At 46.4% G+C, this 21,794-nt stretch overlaps 1 protein-coding gene across 8 annotated transcripts in view; it reads right to left on the bottom strand.

Annotated features, from left to right (window-relative positions):
• PHACTR1 (phosphatase and actin regulator 1) overlaps nucleotides 1-21,794 on the bottom strand; it is a 508,037-nt gene that overhangs the window by 70,001 nt on the left and 416,242 nt on the right. For 7 of the 8 annotated variants that reach the window (XM_012753501.2, XM_012753502.3, XM_012753503.3 and 4 more), the window contains 3 exons: nucleotides 21,399-21,566; nucleotides 19,088-19,294; nucleotides 2,478-2,799 (listed from right to left, as the gene is read on the bottom strand). In XM_012753501.2, coding sequence (XP_012608955.1) covers nucleotides 2,478-2,799; nucleotides 19,088-19,294; nucleotides 21,399-21,566 — 697 coding nt within the window. The remainder of the gene's footprint in view (nucleotides 1-2,477; nucleotides 2,800-19,087; nucleotides 19,295-21,398; nucleotides 21,567-21,794) is intronic. The other variant, XM_012753505.2, reaches the window with a different exon arrangement.

The following is a 21,794-nucleotide window of genomic DNA, read 5'->3' as shown; positions in this document are numbered from 1 at the left end:
AGACAAGAGAGAGGAATTAAGGGCGTCCAAATGGGAGCGGAAGAGATCAAACTCTCTTCGCTGATGACATGATATTATACCTAGAAAACCCTAAGGATTCAACCAAGAGACTCCTTGATCTGATGAATGAATTTGGTAAAGTCTCAGGATACAAAATCAATACACAGAAATCAGAGGCATTCATATACACCAACGACAGTAAAAGTGAGAACCAAATCAAAGACTCAATTCCCTGCAAAATAGCAACAAAGAAAATAAAGTACCTTGGCATATGTGTAACTAAGGAGGTAAAAGACCTTTACAGGGAGAACTATGAAACACTGAAGAAGGAAATAGCAGAGGATATAAACAGATGGAAGAATATACCATGCTCGTGGGTCGGCAGAATCAACATTGTTAAAATGTCTATACGACCCAAAGTGACCTACAGAGTCAACGCAATCCCTATCAAAATACCATCATCATTTTTCACAGATATAGAACAAATAATTTTACGCTTCGTATGGAACCAGAGAAAACCCTGTATAGCAAAATCAATCCTAGGCAATAAAAACAAAATAGGAGGTATCAATTTACCAGACTTCAAACTATACTATAAGGCTATAGTCATTAAAACAACTTTTTACTGGCACAAGAACAGGGACATTGACCAGTGGAACAGAACAGAGAACCCAGATATAAAACCATCCTCATATAGCCAACTAATCTTCAACAAAGCAGACAAAAACATACACTGGGGAAAAGAATCCTTATTCAATAAATGGTGCTGGGAAAACTGGATAGCCACATGTAGAAGATTGAAATAAGACCCACACCTTTCACCTCTCACAAAAATCAACTCACTCTGGGTAACAGACTTGAACCTTAGGTGTGAAACTATTAGAATTCTAGAAGAAAATGTTGGAAATACTGTTCTAGACATTGGCCTAGGCAAAGCATTTATGAAGAAGACCCCAAAGGCAATCACAACAGCAACAAAAATAAACAAATGGGACCTAATGAAATTAAAAAGCTTCTGCACAGCCAAAGAAACTGTCAAGAGAGCAAACAGACAACCCACAGAATGGGAGAAAATTTTTGCAAGCTACACATCTGATAAAGGGCTGATAACTAGAATCTACATAGAACTCAGGAAAATCAGCAAGAAAAAATCAAACAACCCTATCAAAAAATGGGCAAAGGACATGAACAGAAACTTCTCAAAAGAAGAGGGAATAATGGCCAACAAACATATGAAAAAATGTTCAACATCTCTAATCATCAGGGAAACGCAAATCAAAACCACAATGAGATGTCACTTAACTCCAGTGAGAATGGCCTGTATCAAAAAGTCCCCAAACAACAAATGCTGGCGTGGATGCGGACAGAGAGGAACACTCCTACACTGCTGGTGGGACTGCAAACTAGTTCAACCTCTGTGGAAAGCAATATGGAGATACCTCAAAGTCATACAAGTAGATCTACTATTTGATCCAGCAATTCCACTACTGGGCATCTACCCTAAAGATCAAAAGTCACTTTATGAAAAGGACACATGCACTTGAATGTTTATAGCAGTACAATTCACAATTGCAAAGCTGTGGAAACAACCCAAGTGCCCATCAATTCATGAGTGGATTAATAAAATGCGGTATATGTTTACCATGGAGTACTACTCAGCTTTAAGAAACAATGGTAATATAGCATCTCTTGTATATTCCTAGATACAGCTGGAACCCATTCTACTAAGTGAAGTATCTCAAGAATAGAAAAACCAGCACTACATGTACTCACCAGTAAACTGGTATTAACGGATCAACACCTAAGTGGACATATAGGAGTAACATTTATCGGGTGTTGGGAGTATGGGAGGGGGTAGGAAGGGATGGGTATATACAACCACAATGAGTAAGATGTGCAACATTTGGGGGATGGACACGCTTGAAGCTCTTACTCGGGGGGAGGGGGGCATGGGCAATATATGTAACCTTAACACTTATACCCACATAATACGCTAAAATAAAAAAAAATAAATAAATAAAAAGCATGAACCATAAAAAAACAAATTAGCCTATGGTCAAACTTCATTATACATCGTTTTGTTAAAGGTGCAGTTTCCACAAACCAACTTCTTTAAGTGAGGCCTTACTGTTTACATATGAGTGCCGTCCGGAAAGTATCCAGCCACCGTTAATAAGACGAGAATGGTTACATGGCTGGATACTTTCCGGACAGCCTCGTCTATGTATAGATGCATGTTATTTTTTTGTTTTTGATAAATGTGATTTTTCTATAGTGTGTCAACTGGGCACCGTTACTCTTTTCTCCCATGCTTTCTCTGACATTCAGTTTTTGTTCTGATTTCACTTTCAAACATTTTTGTTTCCCCTACTGGCGACGGGCCCCCGTGTTCACATTCCTCGGTCGTGGTCTAAACCCCCAACGCGCCCTTCCCCTGCCAACCCTTCTCCTGCCTTCCCTCCCGACCCCACCAGTACCTTTCCAGCCTCTGCATGGTCATGGCCAGCGTCTTGTTCAGCTCGTCTATCATCCTGCAGCCCGAGGGGTGCATGGGGAGGGAGCCGGTGCTGGAGGGGAGGTGCTGGCCGTGGCCGCCGTACTGCAGCTGGTGCTGGATCTGCGACGGCAGGACGGTGTGGTGGTGCTGGGCCACGCTCTGCTGGCCGCTCTTCTGGGCTGCGTAGGACACCAGCGAGAGGTCTGGCCCCCCCACAGGCATACAGATCATGACTTTCTTTGGAGGTAGCGGAGGCGACAGTTTCACTGGCAGACAAGGCAATTTCACAGGGGCGCCAGGATCTGCAGCAGAAGGAGGGTGAGAGGCACGTGTGAGTTTGGGGGCCACCAGGAGAAACCCAGAATACCCCACGTGCCCACCTGGGGGACTGTGGCCATTGCGGTGGGCCCCTCAGACAAATGCATCAACTGAGGACACCAGTGTGGCAAGTGCTACTCAGCAAGCAGCCACCAGCTCTCGTTTTTCCGCACACGGGGCCCTCAGGAACCCAGGTGTCAGTGGTGTCTGTCCCACAAGCAGCCCAGGTGGTGCGGCAGCGGGAAGGGCGCACGTGATGAACTCCTCTGCCCGCAGAAACCCCTGCATCACCAAGGAAACCTCTTCCGGGATACGCCAAGCTATGGTTTAGATGTGGTTCGTCCCTGCCCAAACCCATGCTGAAATTTAATTGCCGATGTAAGGATGTTGGGAGGTGGAGCTTTTAAGAGCTGGGGCCTAGTGGGAGGCTTCTGGGTCATGGGGGAGGATCCCTCATGAATAGATTAGTGGGAGGGTGAGTTCTTACTCTCGCAGAAACGGATTAGCTCCCAAGAGAGCAGTTTATTAAAAAGAGTCTGGCTTCCTCAGTTTCCCTCTCTTGCTTCCTCTCTCACATGTGATCTCCGCACACTTCAGCTCCCCCTCTGCTCCTGTCCACGAGTGGAAGCAGCCCGCGTCCCTCCCCAGAAGCCTAGCGGGTGCCGGGGCCACGCTTCTTGTGAAGCCTGCAGAACCGTGAGCCAAACCAGCCTCTTTTCTTTTATAAATTACCCAGCCTCAGGGATTCTGTTACAGCAGCACGACATGCACTAGGACAGGCCACGATGCTAATGGTTTTGCCACTGCCATGTGAGCAGATCCTTCCTGCAGGCACCTCCCAACAGACATGGGATAAGAAGCCAGCCCTACGTTCAAGTCCACTAATGGCATGCCACTTGGCAAGTGCCTTTGACATTGCCACACTGAATTCCCTGGTGACGGTCCCCTGGTGACGATCATCCCACCTCGGAGGATGCTTTGTGAGGACTGGTTGTCGCACAGCCTGGCTCAGGTGCAAGCCTGGGTGCTGGGCTGGTGGCCCACTCGAGTGCCAGCCAACGGGCTGCTCAAACGCTAAGGAGGCCCCCACCGGGCACGCTGGGCTGCTGGGGCCCACACAGAACCAACTCTGGCTTCCATGACGGTGCTGTTGAGGCTTCCCAGAGACACTCTACATTTAGGGGGGCTCAGGGTCAGACCCCCAGGGCAGTTTTGGAAAGACTTTGTACAGCCTTTGGAAAGGCTGTACTCCACATTCCTGGAAACCATCTAGCACTGGTGGGAGCCTGGTTGAGCCCCGAGGGGTGTGCACTTGCTGGGAGCAGCACGGGCTGGAGGGGGCAGTAGGAGAGGACTGGGAGCCTCAGCCCCACGTCAGGAGCGCCACATGGTTCTGCCTCTTGGTCTCTGAGGACTTAAGATTTTTCTCCAACAATCTGTCTGCCTTGAGTGTGGCCTTCCTGCAGTCTGCCTCCACAGCCCTGCCAAAACGACCCTCCCAGAGTTTGAATCTGATCCTGACACTCTTCAGTTGAAAACGCCTCAATGGATGGAACCTTCCTGAACTGTCTGCGGTGTGGTTCATCTCTTCACGTCCACACTGTACGTCTGAGGTCTGCTCTAGCTTCTCCGGTTGGAAATGACCTTTTCCATGAAAAGGCCCTGGGCAGAGTTTCTCCTGAGGCACAGATCACTTTTCTCCTGTGGATTGTACTTATTTGGTGGCCCACAGATTCAGGGCCTCCACCCTCAGCTAGGTCTACCAGGTGGCCTTGGCCATGCCCCAGAAGAGCTGCTGTGGTCTTCCCCAGCCTCCTCCAGCCTCCTCCCCCTGCAGACGACTGCTGAGAACCTGGAAGGGCGTGGGGGGTACTCCAGGCTTCCCCTCCTGCCCTTCAGATCCAGCCGTCTCTCTCACCATCCCCCACACGCCTGCTCTCATTTCCGGGCTGCTGAGTTACCTAAGCTGCCTGGTGCTTCTGCACCCCCTGGCCTTTGCACGTGACTTTCCCTCTGCTGGAATATTCTTCTCTGCTTTGTCTTCTCGGTCAGTTCCTCCTGGCCCTTCAACATCCAGCTCACAAACGACCTTCCCCAAAAGGCTTCCCTGATCATCGTATCACTCTTCCCACCCTGCACCGCGGACGAGCGTCCTGTCGGGGCTGACGGTGACGGCAGTGATGACGATGAGTGGTCAGAGCAGTCAAGACTTACATCGTGCTTATTACCACGTGCCGTGCCGCATATTGTTCCCCGTGCTTTTTGCATTGCAACAAATTTAATCCTCAACAAGCCTGAGGGGGGCGCCACTATTATCTCACGTTTACAGATGAGGAAACAGCGACGACGAGGACACTTCCTGTTTCCATAACTGTCTCCTCTCCTGCACAACAGTGACCGTGCGTAACTCATCATCGTATCCTCAGCATCTCGTTCGGTGCCCGGCTCATGTTGCAAGAGGCGCAAACCATGTCGATGGGACGAGCCGAAGCTGCGATGATCTGCTGTGGGGTGCACTCACACCTTCCCCAGAAACGGCCACGCTGGGAGGGCGGTGTGAGCACACAGCGGTGCACAGTTTTACGAGCACGCAGCTGTGGGTGGATGCACACTGAACTGCTAAGATATAGAGAAATCTAATAATTTTAGGGGCCCTGATAAGACTGCTCCCCTAACATCAAAATGCACACCAGTCATAAGCACAAGGCTCCTGCATGCTCACCCCAAAAGCTCACCCTGTCCACCGTGATCCCCCACAGACATGACGCAAGGTAGGCACGTTCGGGAACTTAACAGGCAGTGCCGGCTAACTGCAAAGTGCTGAGATGCAGAAACTCAACACCTTCGTCCTGCTGCTGTTACTGAAGGTTCCACTCCTGCGGCTCTTGGAAGCTTTAGTGCAGACCTAGCGGACACAATGTGTCTGCAAGTGCTAAGGGTTTCCTCCAGGGACCCTTCACCCATGACCCTTCATTTGCAGGTATAAGGTAGGTACATGCTCACTGGCTTGGTCAGGAGAAAGGAGAACCAAAAGAGCAGAGTGGAATTCTCTGCCTAGGGAGGGGCAGAGGTCACGTTGAGTTCCACCCATCTTGTTAAGCAATAGCTTCCTGTGCTCAATCCACCACAGTATTTCTTGTCACTACTTCCATAGCAACACTGACTTGGTTTCACCACTGGAAAATCAGCCAAGTGGGTCCCAGGGATTCTATGAAAAGAGGCAAGGGAAGAAACCACCAGCTGGACCAAACTGGCAGAGATGGTCACTCTTACTGTTCCAGGAGAGGCATGCTGGGGCCACGGGTAACCCCCTCTTCCTGCCTGCCTGCCTCTCCTTTCTGACTGCTTCACTGCACCTGGCTATAAATTAAATAAGGGCAGAGAACAAAAGTGAATCACTTAATCTCATGGTTGGCTTGGTGGATTTGGTAGGAAACTGACAAAAAGGCTAAAATCAGGTGGAACTGTCTGCTTTCTGTGAATTAGCTGTGCTGCTCCTACCATTGCCAACATTGTGGATAACTGGAGAGTGGCTGGGCAGCTCAGGTCTTTGTTCATGTGGCAATGCCTATTTTTATATTTTTATGACGTCTTAATACCAGGTCATTCCAGAGGTGAAGGCATGATGTGGAACCAGCTGTATATCATGTGTCATTCTGAATCTCTGTCTATCCTTGTGTCTTCCTATCCCTCTCAAGCGACTGTGTTCTCCAGCCTCTTGCCCACTACACCAGCCTGGGACCTCTTCTCCTCTTATTGTGTGGATAATGGGGTCCCAGCCCTCTAATCCATCCCCACCCTGTGTCAGGCATCTTCCTAAAGCACCCGCTGGTCATGCTTGAAGTCCACATTGGCTCCACGCGCCAGTCCACACTGCAAGTCCATGTGTGACTCTCAGTCTTGGCTACACTAGGTGCCTCCTACCCTGAATCTCCCTGGCTCACTAGTCTGGCCTCTGGGTTGCCAGTAACCACACTCATTCCCTCTTCGGGGCCTGTGTTGTACCCACCTCCCAAAATGCCTTTCCCAAAGTTCCTGCCTGATGATCAACACTTCAGTTGCCCTTCAAGGCACAATGGAAGACTCACTTTCCCCATGAAACCTTTCTTTCCGGAGACCTTGCAACCCCGACAGCCTGGGATGGGGGTGCATCAGGATCACACCGATGGACACCCCAAACTTCCCCTTCTCAGGGATTCTAGGGTGTAGTCTGGCATTACATCTCTAAAAAGTTAGGGGTAAAAACCACTCTTGGCCTTTTACTAGTTGTCATTTTTTGTGAACAAAAGGGCACTGCTTCTTACAGTCCTTGAGCCACCTGCAACTTCGAAAGCCTGACACTTGCTAGACATTCATATTCCTGGGCTTCACCTCTGACCTACTGAATAGGAATCTCTGGGCCAGGCATTTGATTTTAAAATGCTTCCTAGGTGCTTACTGTACGTAAGGAGCTGAGAATCCTGATTCAGGGGTGCTAAGATGCGCGCAGTACAGTGCTGCCCGAGGCTGGGATATCACAGCAAATATCGCAGGTCATCCGAGAGTCTCCAGCTTCTATTTCTATGCTCCAAATGTGAAAATGTAACAGATCAATTTGCCCTAAACCAATTTACTGAAGGCTAATTTGCCTAGAACCTATTCACCTAGTGACTATCTGGTCTAAATGTAAAATGTGCAATTAAAGGATATCTCTTAAACCAATTTGTCTAATGGCACTTCCGATTGAATTTTATAAAAACCATTTATCACTGAGCATTTTGTAAATGATACGATATCTTATAACCTTGTGGGTGGGTTTTTTCTATCTTATTCGCTTTAGAACACTTTAACAAACATAGAAACATTACGCCCGCTACTCATTTCTGTTTAGTGAGGCTACTACATTTTTGTAGCAAAGATGACAAAGTGAGATGAGTGGATCAGGACTGTACTGAATGGCACCATTTTTTCCCCCAAGATACCGACTTCTTAAAGTAGTGTTTCATCAACCTCATTGATACTCATGAGAGGCGAATTCCTGGGCCTCGCCTTCAAAATTCTGCTTCAGCAGGTCTACATGGGGCCTGCCCAGCAGTCTGCTTTACAAGTAAGCTCCCAGATCACTCTGATATACATAGATGGAAACCACACTTGGTGCCACAAGTTACTATAGGGCTAAGAAGCACAAAATCATTTGTAAAATTTGTCAGACTAAAAATATAAGAAAAATTACAAAATCATGCACTCTTTCAGCTCTGTTAGCTTCAGCAAATTGCTGATGTTCAGTTTTTCAATCTGTGAAATGGGGATGAAATAACATGTCCTAGAACTATTGTGAAAATCAAATAAGAGAAAGTATGTACACTGCAAAGCATAGTGCCTGGTCCTAATTTACTCAATAAATGGAAACGGTAATTCCTGTTGCTATCACTAGCCTCATTATTGAATTGTTCCTTTCAGAAAGCCCACCCTCCCCGGGGCTGGTTTAGGTGCCTGTCCACTGGACTCTCAGTGGCCACATGCATCCCTTTGTCACAGCATTTCCTAGAGAGTTGATTCAACCCATTTCATTTTCCTTGACTTGCTGACTTTTGCTTGCAGGGGGGGAGAGGTGATGTATAGTAATTAAATCACCTTGAGCATGGCTATTTCCTCACTTACTTTAACAGCCAGCAGGTACATAGTAAGTGCTCGATAAACTTTTGTTTTTCCTTCTCATCATGTCTTCAGGGCAATGGGAAAAGTTAGAACTTAGTGACCATTTTCTGCTACACTAATGATCTGCTAATCAAAGTGTGATCCGTGGACCATGTGACTTGGGACTTGCCGGAAATGCAGATTCTTAGGGCTCTGTCCAGACTTCTGACAAGATCCCCAGGGGACAGTGCGCAATCAGGTCTGAGAAGCACCTGTGAGAGAGCCACTCCCTTCTGAAGAGGCTGCTCCCTCCATAGGCAAAGTGCAAATGCCCAGGGCCTTCCAGAGGGGTAGATTCAGCCCAGTGGTGCTCTTAGAGGGTTTGGCAGGGGCTGCAGGAGGATGCAGCTGCAGGTTGAGGGTAGAATGTCTTGGGAAATCTCCACTGGCTTAGAACTCAGAACAGCTGGGGGTTAAGCCCAGCTCCCAGACCAAGAAGCTCTGTTGCTCTGCTTAAGACACTTAGCTTTCCTGAGCCTCAGTTTTCTCATCTGTACAAAGGGAGTACTGCCACCATGTAGGTCTGCCATGAGAAGTAAATAGATTAACATCTCTGCAGCCTCCATGTAAGGTGCTGGGGGGACAAGGGGGCTGAAAGCTGAGGCCTGCCTTGGCATGGAGCTGAGTCACCCTAGAGGAAGAGAAATCCTCCAACGAGTTATGTTGTTCTAATTTCACAAAGTCCCCATACAGGTTAGTAGAGGGCCTGAGTATAAAATACCGCCAGTACAGTCCTCGACTCATCACAGTTCAACAAATGTAATCTTGATTCTGAAATGAACATCGCAATACATTCCCTGCCTCTGCCATGGGTTGTTTGGAGGGTCTGGCAGGATCACGTGAACATGCTTTGTACATTGCAAAGCATCGTATATATTTGCACCGGTGCTAATAGGAGTCTTGCCACAGTTCCGGAAAATCTACCTATCCTGACACTTTCCAGCCTCGGGTGGGAAGAGTGGAAGCCAAAGAAGCAACGGAGAGTGTGTTAATATGTGGTGGTACTATCGTAAGTAAGCAGGTGAAAAAAGCAGTGGTGATCGGAGAGTGAATCAAGTAGGACTGCAAAGAGGCGTCCAAAGGAGACACTTTTTGGTTCTCCACGCTTGCAACCAACCACTGCAGGAGGAGGAGGGGAGGCCGTAGGTTCCAGCGTGTTGTTCTACCACACACCACACTGCATCAGCACCGAGAGCTAGTGCATGAGAACACGGAACAGGGAGTCAGAAAGCCTGACTCTGCTACTAACTTCTTTGCTACTAACTAGCTGAGGAAGACATCTAATCTTCTTGGGACTCAGTCTCTTTACCGCTAAAGATCCCGGGACAAAAATACCTCCTTTGCCTGGATAGCACCTCTCTGAATAAAATGCTTTGCATCTATCTGATGCGGGATATTGATCAATTATGGGAGGACACACACTACCGCTTGCATTCCTAATGATGGCGGTGGCTGGTCCTGCTGGACACACACAAAGCTCTCTTCGTGCTGACTTACTTCTGCAGCCAGACTGATTGAGATGCAGTGTACTCATAAAACTGTCTCTGTTGATGGAGGGGAAGGAGCAAAAACACAACCAGTTCCAGAGAACAAGGAAAATAAACCCAAACTGTGAATGCCACAGAGCCATAAAACCCAAGAGGGCTATATTTCCAAACATGACACAGCTCTGGCTTATGACTTGAGACAAGCAAATGAAAAGCCGAGATTACTTCTGAAGTCAGTTCCTGCACAGTAGGACTGTAGCCTACACACAGAGTTAGGACTGTAGCCTACACACAGAGTTAGGACTGTAGCCTACACACAGAGTTAGGACTGTAGCCTACACACAGAGTTAAGTGTGGGCTAAATGAATACACCTCTGGCCTCTGCTCGCCACCACAGATGAACTTTTAAATTAGCAGCCCCTGCAGAAGCCCATTATGACCGCTGCTGCCTTAGCAGGACTTGTCAGAGAGTAGCACGTAGTGTTTAATGAACAAAGGTGTTGTAAGAATTTCTCAGTCATTTGCCCCCTGGTATCAGTGGGTTAGAACCTCTGATCTTCTTTCATACATATAAATATTTTGCCCGAACACATAAAGGGCCTATTAGAAGTGTATATGGAACTTGAATGAGAGTCCAGTGTCACTAAGCTACCGTTAATCAATCAGATTCCCCTAGGCTGCAAGAAGGAGCTCATAGGAGCTCCAGCAATTCCTTCAGAATACCGGACCACCCTAGGGAGGACAAGGTAGCCTGGCATCTTGCCTTGGTCAAAGGCAAAAGGTGCTGACTGACCCCTTGTGGTGAGAGGGATGGTGGAGGGGAACAGTAGCTGACAAAAAGACAGTATTTGTGTTAAATGCCCAAACCTGGCTCTCCCTCCCAAGCCGGGCCGGCAAGTGAAAACTACAGCTAACAGTGAGGAGTACGTCCTGACACCTTCCGGAATCCTAAAATTGAGGGCCGTGACAGCATACACATCACCAGCTCTGGCAGCTGTTTCAGAGCCACTGTCCACAAAGAAACATTTGAAAAATGTTTTTATATCTTATTTTTAATGGACAGATAGCAATTGTATATATTTATGGGGTACCATGTGACATTTTGCTATATGTTTATAATGCAGAATGATTAAATCAAGCTAATTAACAGACCCATAATCTCATATAATTATCATTCTTTGGTGGTGAAAGCATTTAAAATCTACTCTTTTAGCAATTTTGAAATATACAAGGCATTATTAAATGTACCCTCCCAAGACCATCTGGGAAGATGACAATGACTTGGGAAGACCATGCCTCACTGAGACAGAGGTGCTGGGCAGGGGGTGGGGTCACTCACCAGCTAACTGAGTCACTTGGCATGTCACTCTCACAGGGCACAGTAAAAGTAAAAGTAAAATGACACATTATTCATTGCCAGGGAACTGCTCTCAAAGAGCCAAAAGAGTAGATGTCCCTATAATTGTGGGAACAAACACCTGTTGAGAAGATCAGTGACTATTTTGTTAGAAATTATAAATCTCCTATAAAAAGGGATTACATTGTTTATTTTTGCAGTAGTGGACTAGCCCTACTGCTCCCAGGGAAATTGGGAGAGAAGAGTGCCCTTCAGTTGATAACCGAGGTGTTGAATCTGAGCCTTCTGCAGGACAAGCAAAAAGGAAGGTGAGAAGTCCAGAGGACAGATGAAAATAGCACTGACCCCAGAGCCCATGCTGGGCAGGCATGGAGGACTGCTCTTTGTCACTGCCCTGGACACAGCTGAGAAGGAACTGAATTGAAATCGCAAAGTGATGAGGGTGAGAATAAACATGTTCTCCTGTTCTCAGAACACTCGAGCCAGGGGATATCTGTGAAGTTTGATGGAAGTAAACTTAGAACATATGAAAAGGAAATACTACAGAGACTATATATGGAGCTAGTATGAATATTCATGGGGAAGGTGTAGATAAGTTCAAGCTAGATCCATAAATATATTAAAAGAAAATACGGATGGCTACAGCTCATCTCTAATCTTGCATCTCCCGGATAAATGACATCTATTCATTGTTGGAAGTCACACTTAAACAATTCTTGCATTTATGGTGATGATGGTGGCTGCTCTAACCGTCTGTAGCTGGTGTGTAAGAGCATGCCCACTTCCCCTTGAAATTCCTAGTCCACTCCCTGAGACCTAGGGCTGGACCACAAGTTTGACTAACGGTGACTGTCATGTTCCAACTGCTACACTTTTATGGGGTTGCTTTTCCATCTAGGTTATCATAATTCCTTTGAGCACTACAGAACACAGGAGAATCAGACTTCATTTATGGCAGAACTCAGAAGTGGAGAACGTTTTGCTCACCTTCGCTGAAGCAGCAAGTATCCTGCTATGAACTCACAGGCAAACGATCATCCAATTCCTCCCTAAATGCCTGCAGTGACAGGGGCTCTCTCCCTCAGCACTCAGCAGGGTACAGGGCAGACTGAATCCCTGCCTTTCTGAAACTTGGCCCTGAGACATTTTGCAAATGTTGTATAGGAAGAGCCAAGGGCGGCAGCTCAGTGCCCTTCACAATTGCATGTTGATGTTTGACATCCCTCGCTTTCATTTGTACATCCAGTTACGAATCCATCCAACAGCAACCTTGTCCATCTTAACCCCAAGAACACCAAGGAGATGTGCTTGGCTGAAATCATGCAATCGCTGCTAACAGTCCACAGCAGCCGCCTACTTCTCCCTTCCAAGTTAAGTCCCTTCGAGGCTCTCCACAGTTTCACTGCAAACCACTTTTCAGCCCCATCTTTCATTACTACACTACAAGAATCCTACGTTCCTGTCAAGTGGTACTGTTTGCTATTTCTTGAATGTAATAAGCCTTGTACTCACGTGCCTTTCTGTACTCTGCTTCTTGTTTAAGAACAACCTGCTCCTCCAATCCTACCTATCAAAATCTTACTCATCTTTAAGGCTTGTTATAGATACACGGTCCTCAACGATGCTTTCTTGGATTCCTTCAAAAGGATTTGATCTCTTACTATTTGAATTTCTTCAGAGCTGCGTTTATACCTCTTCCTATGAAACATTTTCTGTAGCTTATCACAGCCTGTAGTTCCTACAGTTGACGACCTTAACAGTTTTTGTACATATGAGTACCACGTCCTAACCGATTGTGCCACTGGAGCTCCTGTTTTTGTATATTGCATGAGGACTGGCAGAGCACACTGCACACAGCAGGCACCCCAAACCTAACTGCTGAGTGAATTCAATCTCCAACCTAACAGCGCTACAAAAAATGACAGGTGTTTTGCTATGATCTTTGCCCTGGTCATAGACATCGGAACCAGAAAGCACCCTTTAAGAAATGCTTTAAAATGTTTTAGATAAGATAATGTTCATATGCACTTTGAAAAGAACTTCTGCATTTTGAGAAAAGAAAATCGAGACTGGAAAAACATGGAGAAATGGGTATAAAAATGGGCATAAAAAGTAAATTCAGGTAATTCCCTCGTTTATAGCCTGTATTGTTTATATTTTTTTACTTTCTGTATATTATAAGTTTGGGCATCTTAAAAAACGCTTCTGGGGCTGGGGAGAGACTGGGGGTGGGGTGGGGGTTGGCCAATTTGTAGAGAGAGTAATGGCTCAGCCTGGAGCAAGCCTTTGAGATGTAAACGAGCCAGTCCATTCCTCTTCTACCAGGCCTCTGCACCCCAGGACACATTATTATTCTGCTTTAATCGTCCCAGGGCCAGGTACCAGGCACCTGAGACCATCCCGATAGCTTAGAGCCTGCTGAAATTATTCAAACTAGCCAGTCCTAGACTGCTCGCCCTGCCCTGCATTTCCACAAAAACACCAATAAAGGCTCTGACCTTGGCTTTCCCCTCACTCTTACTTTCTGCCCCCGCCCCCCCAGGTTTTCCCATGTGCCCTGTGTGCTGAGCCGAGCCTCCTGTCTCTAGGGCCTAGTATAATAGACCTTGTGACTTGACTGACCACCTCAGGATGAACACACACCACCTTCCGAGTATCAGTCACCAAGAGAGTGTAAACCTTAAACCTCACTGGGACACTTCCACGTTACAACCCATCTTTTCCATTTAAAGATACACATGAAGTCCAAGTTCACAGCAGTCTAATCCTTGGTTTTCTTGCACAGTCAGGAATGCTGGGAGGGAGGGCAGGGACAGAGGCAGAAGGAGCCAAATGATTCTGTTGGGTTGCAGAGGAGGACACAGAGGAGGGAGGAGGGAGGAGGGGGTGTTGGGGTGCAACAGGGGAGAGAGAATCAGCAACAGAGCCACATAATGAAACTCCATATCAGAATGTGACTGCACAACAGGGACCGAGTCCACGACACTAGAGAGACAGCTATAAATAGCAATATTGGTCTTGGCTTGACAAGCACTGGATAGAGGATTCTCATTAGACACTCGCAGGTGCTGGGGCTGAACAACACCACAGGGCACAGATGCCATTTGTCGGGTAAAACTGTGCTTGCAAACACCTTGGCAACGTTGAAACTAGCAGTCAACTGAGTTCTGAGAATATGATAAGTTTCCTTGTATTTCAGGTTCTAAAGACAGTGCAAATAAATCCTAGTCAGGTGCATATTATCAGAAGAACTTGTTTTTAAGGATCACTAACAGTTCCCTTTCTTTGCTGAACCGTCAGTCTCTCACTGTGGTCAGCTGCTTGCCACGTGGTGCACCCTTGCTCCTGACTCTTACGTAGACTGTCCACTTCTGGTCTATTTTGAAAACCAACCTAACTGAACTCAGGTCCTCCTATTTATAATCAAGTGCCTTCAGTACATCATTTATTTTTGAAAGACTAGATAATTGTTGTCCCTGAGTTATGCTGTGGATTGAATTGTGTCTCCCCCATACCCCCCCAAATGCATATGTTGAAGCCCCAACCCCCCATTGACTGTATTTGGAGTAAGGAAGTAATTAAGGTTAAATGAGATCCTGGGGATGGGACCCTAATCTGATAGGATTAGTGCCCTTATAACAGGAGACTTCAGAGATCTCTTTCTTTCTCCCTGTTATGTGAGAACATAGCAGGAAGGCAGCTGTCTATAAGCCAGGGAGAGAGCCCTCACTAGAAAGAGAACCCTCCCAGGCCTTAATCTTGGACTTTCCAGCATCCAGAACTGTGAGAAAATAAATTTCTGTTTAATAAGCCACTCAGTCAATGTTATTTTGTTATGGTAGCCCAAGATGACTAATACAAGTTATAAAAATAACGAAGCAGATTTTCTAACTGCTTAAGTGGATTAAAACATACAAAACTAAAAAACAAAGAAAGCTGATGATTTAAAAAAAAAAATTTGGGATTAGGCGTCTTGGTGAAGACGGTATAAAGTTTTGGTTATAAGTGAGGACTCTGGACTCAAACAAAATGGGTTTATGCTTATCACCGTCACTTACTAGCTATGTGACCATAATCAAGTCCTTTAACTTCTACCTCTTCTGTGAAAAAGAGGTAATAATGATAACGGTATCTACATCATAGTACTAAATGGTACGTGGTAAAGTTCTCAAAAAATGCTAGCTGCCATTACTATTGCCCACTGTGAAGTCCAGCAGCCATGTCCGATGGTTGTCCCTCATTCACCTGGCACTCAGGGGTACCTGCGTGCAGAAGGCATGGGTTATTCATGCAGAGTTTAACATTTGACTTCTGCAGCCAGGATGCCTGGGGAGGCGATTGATGAAGACTTAGAAAGGCAGGAGACAGTGGCTTTTGCCTCCATCACCTTTCTCGTCTAGGGTCATCCATCATTCTAAGAAGGATGCATTTTGAGACTCGGTTCACCTCAGATCACATTCATTATACAACCAGCTCTGTCTGACACTGTACTTCCAGAAAGGAAGGATTCCGATGTCCAACAGCTCCTGACCTCGTATTATGTGCCACTGCACAGGCTGATGTTGCAGGAGATGAGATGGAAGAGGATGATGATAGGAAAAGAAGACAGTTTGGGAGAGTGAGAGAGCTTCTCCCTGGCTGGCTGACGAACAGAGAAAAATTGTAAGACAAATAGCTTCCAAGATAATTATGGTTTTCCTGACAGAGTGGAAGCAAATGCCAAAGTAGAGATATTTCTGCATGTCTTTCCCTGATTGTGAACTTGGAATCGGCCTTGGTTGAGGCTCATATTTCCTCTAGTATTCTACCAGACCATTTACTGCTGTCGCTGTCCATTAACCACGCTTGATGTCTTTCAATTGTCCTGTGTTTCCTTTCAAACATGTCAACAAAACAACAGACACTGAGAACATACTAAAATGCACAGGTCTCAATTTAGAGTTCTGGAATTCGTAGTTTATTAATTCCTTCTGACGTGGCCCAGATGTCTCTGGAGTAATTAGTAACAGAACAGGGTTAATGTAGCTGCTTCACGGTGATGCAGATTCATTACGACTGATTGCTCACTTATAAAAATTAAGCAAGTCTAATTGAATTTAAACCCAAAAGAGTAGCACTAGACTCAGTCCACAGACTTCCCTACTTGTCTTGTCTTTACCATATTTTAGAGGTTACCAGGTACAGGTATGGTAAAGATATCAGCTTTTGTGTATTTTTATTCATTCGATCTAAGCTATACGGAGGTGAGGAGTACAGATAATATAGTCTGCTCTCCTGGGAAAGACCAGGGAGGCCGGAGAGATTAGGTCAATGTAGATACTTTGGGTCTTTCGCATGTAAAGAGTCCTGTGGATACCAGGCCACCTAAACTCCTGGGCTCACAGATGAAGCTCACGTTGCATGCATTAATTAGGTAACTTTATAAATTAGAAGGTGGTGTTAGTTAAGAAATTCTGTCAACTCTTCTTTAACAATGTCTCATCTACTGGCCTGGTCTCTCCTCAATGCTATCCGTCTGATGATTGTTAGCTCATATTTCAGTGACTCTAGTAGTCTCTTAAATAGTCTCCCTGGCTCGGATTGGTCCAATTATTCAACTAGTGATTTTGGAGTACACAGCCTAGAGCTGTAGCCTCGGAGGTAGCGTCTCTGACAGGCCTTCAACCTTCTCCTCCGCCTGCTCATTCTGCACAGTGGCCCAGGAAGATACATTTTAAAGGCCGGTTTGTTTCACATCCCTCCCCTGCCCAAACACCTCCAGAGACTTTCCCAGTGCCTAGGGAATAAAATCTAAATCCTTGCATGCCTTTACCTAGTGACCCCTCTCTCTCAGTACACCTCGAAACGAAGCCTCCACTCCAGCACAGTCAACTCTTCAAAGACCCAAAACACTGCCACCTCTGAGCCCTTGTCCAGGGTCCTGTTTACTGGAACGCCCTTCACACTTGACAAGTCAGCTCAAGATTCAGCCTCTTCCTGTAACCCCTTTACGAGACCACACTGAACTACAGGAAATACTCTTTATAGCAGTCACTTTGGCACTCTGTTTTATATACGTGTATGTAGTCCTTAAACCGGCATAGACTCAAATTTGCTTTGATACCTCGCACAGTATTCTGCCTACAGTAGGTGTGTTAGATAATTACGTATTATACGAAGGGGCTTATTTTGCACACTATTTTATCCTTCTTAAGGGAAATTTGACATCAAAGCCTTAAAAGATACACAGTCTTTGACTCAGCAATTCTAGCTCTAGAAATAAATTAGGGAAAGCTCAGAGAGGCTTGTAAAGATATATGCAGGCTGCTGTGCATGTTCACTGCTGTGTTTTTACAACAGAGATGATGAAAATATCTTAAGGAGTCAGTTAAGTAAACCCTGATCCACGCTAAGCAGCTAATAAAATCATGTCGTGGAGTATTTACTAACACAAGAATCAGTTCACAACATATCACCAAAGTGCAAAAACCAGGTGATAAAACAACATGTACAGCAATGTTTGATTTTTATTAGATAAATGGATAGTTGTTATTTCTTAGAAGGAGGCTTCCATGGCATTTTCTCCTGTGAATTTGAGTTTTGGAGCACTGATCTAACATGTTATTAATGTGTTGAGTGGTCCTTTTAGATGGAAACATTGCTCTTTCTCTTTGAGGCCACAAACATTTGACTTGGGTGGACGAACACATTAGCAGGGTAGTTTGAGACAAGCCCATGCCTAAAAGTCTACGTGAGAGACAGCTGCTATCATGGAAACGACATTCACTGAAGCAGGAGCTGGGAAGCACAGGGTCTTACTGGGCCTCTGTTCCAGAATTCCTGTCAGCCCAGGGAAAGTCACTTATTTTTCTTAAACCTCAGTGTTTCTACTCTAAGACAGGTGAATGCTGTTCCCTACCCCCACCCCCATTAATGTTACAAAATGCTATAGAGGTCAATTAGATACTATCTACAAAAATACCGAATACATTGTAGAAAGACAGTATCAGGTAAGGATTATAATCAAAACTGGAGAAACAACCCCCTGAAATCTTTCAATCTCTGATTCTACCATAACCTTAAATCACAGAATGGTATCTAATTCATGTGCCAATGTGCAGTGCACTACAATTTCACTGAATGCCCAATTTAATAACTTCGGATACATTCATTAAGTAACACTTCAAAATGAAAATACAAAAACCATTTTAGGACAACATTGCTAAGCTTATTCTTCTTCTAAAAGTATTTCCCATGTGCTTGGCAGATTATCTTTGCTTTTTTATTTTTTTCTTTTCTTTTTTAAGAGAACAGACAGTACTGAAATGAATTTTAATGGAAGAAAGATACTGGGCTTCAGATCAATAACTTAAAGACAAAAAACTTAAAGCCTTGAAAAAAACTCCTCATGAAGGGAAAAAGGCACTATTCATTATCTCTGCAAAAAATGGTGATGCTGAATCGACTTCACCCAGATGGGCAAATAATCCTGAATTAGTCACATAAATACAATGCACGTATTTACAGATACACACAACTGCAGGCTCCAGGCAAATGGCTGGCAGGTGTATATCAGATGCTTCTTGACACGAAAGCACAAACCCCGGTCATGACTGTAGGTACCAAGACACACACAGAAACACCCAAACATCCCACGGGGCGGCCTCCCCAGAGAGGCGCATTTAGGCCTCAGATAGAAAGAACAAGAGAGAAAGAAATAATCCCTTGAAGGGAAGGAGGGGCCGCACGCCCCCGGAAGAGGGCTCCACTCACCTGTTAAGTGGTTGGCAATCCTGGCAGTGGGTTTGGGAGGCAGGGCCGGGGGTTGCTTGAGAAGGGATAGCTGCTTCACTGGGGTCTCCTCATGGTCTCCAGGGAAAGCAGCAGGTTTTTTGGGGGGCAGGAGCAGGACTGGTTTGGCTGAAGGATCTTGGGACAGGAGGACTCCACATTCACTGGCAGAGGGACTCTCTTCAGACACTGAGGGGACAACCACATGATACACAGGAGACATTACACAAACGCAGTGCAGGCAGGCCGGCGGGGGACACAGGACAGGGACACGGGAGAGCAACACAGCAGAGCGCTGACTGCTTGGGGTCACCACGCACGGGTGGGGGGTCACAGTGAGGACACCAGAAATCCGATAGAGCAGGAGGGATGCAGAGGGAGGCTGAGGAAGAGAGAGGGAGAGATGGAAAGAGCGAGAAGGAGAGAGAGAGGAGGGCGTTTTCTCAAAACCGTCAGAAACTTTACCATTTCAGACTTGGCGTTTAGCATACAAATCCTACGGATGCTCTGAAATGTGACTCATGGGGCCAAGCAACAAGCGACAGGATGGCAGGTATAGAAGATCAAGGATGAAGAGCCCCCTCCAATCCCTGGCTCGGGCCCGTTTGCCCTTTGCTGCGGGGAGGAGCGCATGGGCTCAAACACGCAGGGAGTCTCGGTTTTGCTCCTTGGGTCCCGCTCCGGCCTGCCTCCAGCTCTGGGACGCCAGGCACTGATGCCAGCCTGCAAGGCCGACACCACGCAGGCTGCACCCACACGCCTTGGCGGCTGCTCCTCTGGGTTCCAGGTGCTCTGCGCTGAGCAGCCTCCTCCAAGCCAGTGCTCCGTAGTGTTAGGGACACCGTCCTGCCTCTGCCACTCTGACAAGGCACAGATGCTTCAAGTCAGCACCTTTCATTCTTTCCCGTTCCTCTCTCCTCTTGCTCGCTAGAATTACTGTTCTCTTGTTTCAATCCCCCATTTCTCTGCTCTGCTTTGGGCCTCCTTTCTCCCCTGCGGGGGAGCCCCTGGCTGGCTCCCTGAAGAGCTGTCCCTGGCCGGTGGCACACACCTTCCTCCCGTGCTGGTAGCTTGGCCAATGACAGAGTGAAACTCTGTGACTACTCTGGGATGACAGATTGCACTAAAACAATTAAATCCATTTGATTCCAATGTCACAAGGGAGACGGGATTTAAAAAATTCACTGCTTTCTTTGGAAAACTCTCCCGGGGCCAGGCATGGGGGGAGGGGCAGGGAATGTGACTCAGTTGCACACCCTCTCACCTCCCAGCACTGCCACAGCAAGAACGCCTGTAAATGCCTCCTCCCCGCCCTGCCCTCTGTCTTCCCGCGTGCTGTGGGTGACAGGGTTCTGTGCAGCAGCAAAGCCCGGCAAAAAGTCCTCGTGAGCACTAACTTCTCCCCGTCTCAAGGGACACTCTTGTTATCAGTGTGGGACGCACTGATGGAGCAGTGACTCGCCAGTTCCCAAAGTGAAGCATGGGAGTTGACTTTGTGACACACCATCCCTCCCGGGCTCCCGGGGGACTCCCATGGGTGTGGATTTTACCCATGATGTGGCAAAGGGACATGGCCTTTGGACCATACTCCACATATTCCAGCAGGTTCCTCCCCCTAGACTAGTCTCCTGACAACAAATACCATTTCTCATCAGCTACTGGGGGGACCCATTTTTGGGCTAATTAGGACCACTCTGCAAACCCGAGAGAATGAGTACTGGCCACTCAGATGACTCTGGACCAAATAGGAGGTGACGGTCAGATGGCACCAAAAACCATCTATTGGCAGGATATAACTTAACCAGTAAACCACACACAATTTCGTTGACAATGAAATTAATTGACTGTGTCCAGTAAATTGATACGATTTACTAAATTGATATAATACCACCATTAACTGGTATATCAAAGGGTATGCCCAGGCATTCTGAACAGACAAATTAGGTAGGTGCCAGTAGAAACACAGAATTCTTCAGCTTTACCTTAACAGAGATCAGTGTTAGAAAACAAAACAGTGACATTTTAAATGAGCAATATTACAAAAATAAGCCCTACCTTCTTGAAGGAGATTAAGGTTATAAAGAAAACTTTTAAAAACTGTGGAACAATAAGTGTAAATATTCTCCATTTTGAAAACACTCAGTACGTACTAAAAACTACTATGAGGTCAGTTTTATCCAAATATCCAGATCCTTATGCTTAGAATATCCCAAAATACAGTCCCAATTCAGCCAGGCCAAAGGTCTAGCGCCACACTCTGAGTCCCACTCTGCAACCCTGCCAAGGGCATTACCTGGCCCATCCATGATGTCTGAAGCTTGGAGCACCTCGTACGAGCAGGGGTCCCTGGGCATCGGGACTGGCTCCATTTCCGACAGGGCAGGCAGAGACAGCTGGCTGGAGCTCAGGGACTGCCCGTTTTCCAAGGAGTCGTCTTCATTCGATATGGAAAGCTCCCCATCTGTAAGAAAAAGAGATTGCAGAGTTAGACAATGTCCACCTTCCAGGAAAGGGCGACACTTACTGCCTGCTGCGTGCTTCTGAACAATCTTTATCAAGGTCAGTATCAAAAGCCGACACCTGTTGTTTAGCTTTTAACACGCTTTCCCTTATCTTTAGAGATATGTCTGTCTAACCATCAGGACAACAATTTCCAGCGATCTTCAGCAATTTGCCTGTTTTCTCTGTC

The sequence above is a fragment of the Microcebus murinus genome, chromosome 15, assembly GCF_040939455.1.
Source record: "Microcebus murinus isolate Inina chromosome 15, M.murinus_Inina_mat1.0, whole genome shotgun sequence".
NCBI classification, from domain to species: Eukaryota; Metazoa; Chordata; class Mammalia; order Primates; family Cheirogaleidae; genus Microcebus; species Microcebus murinus.
Note: the sequence above shows the minus strand (reverse complement) of the source record. Positions and strands in the feature narration are given on the sequence as shown.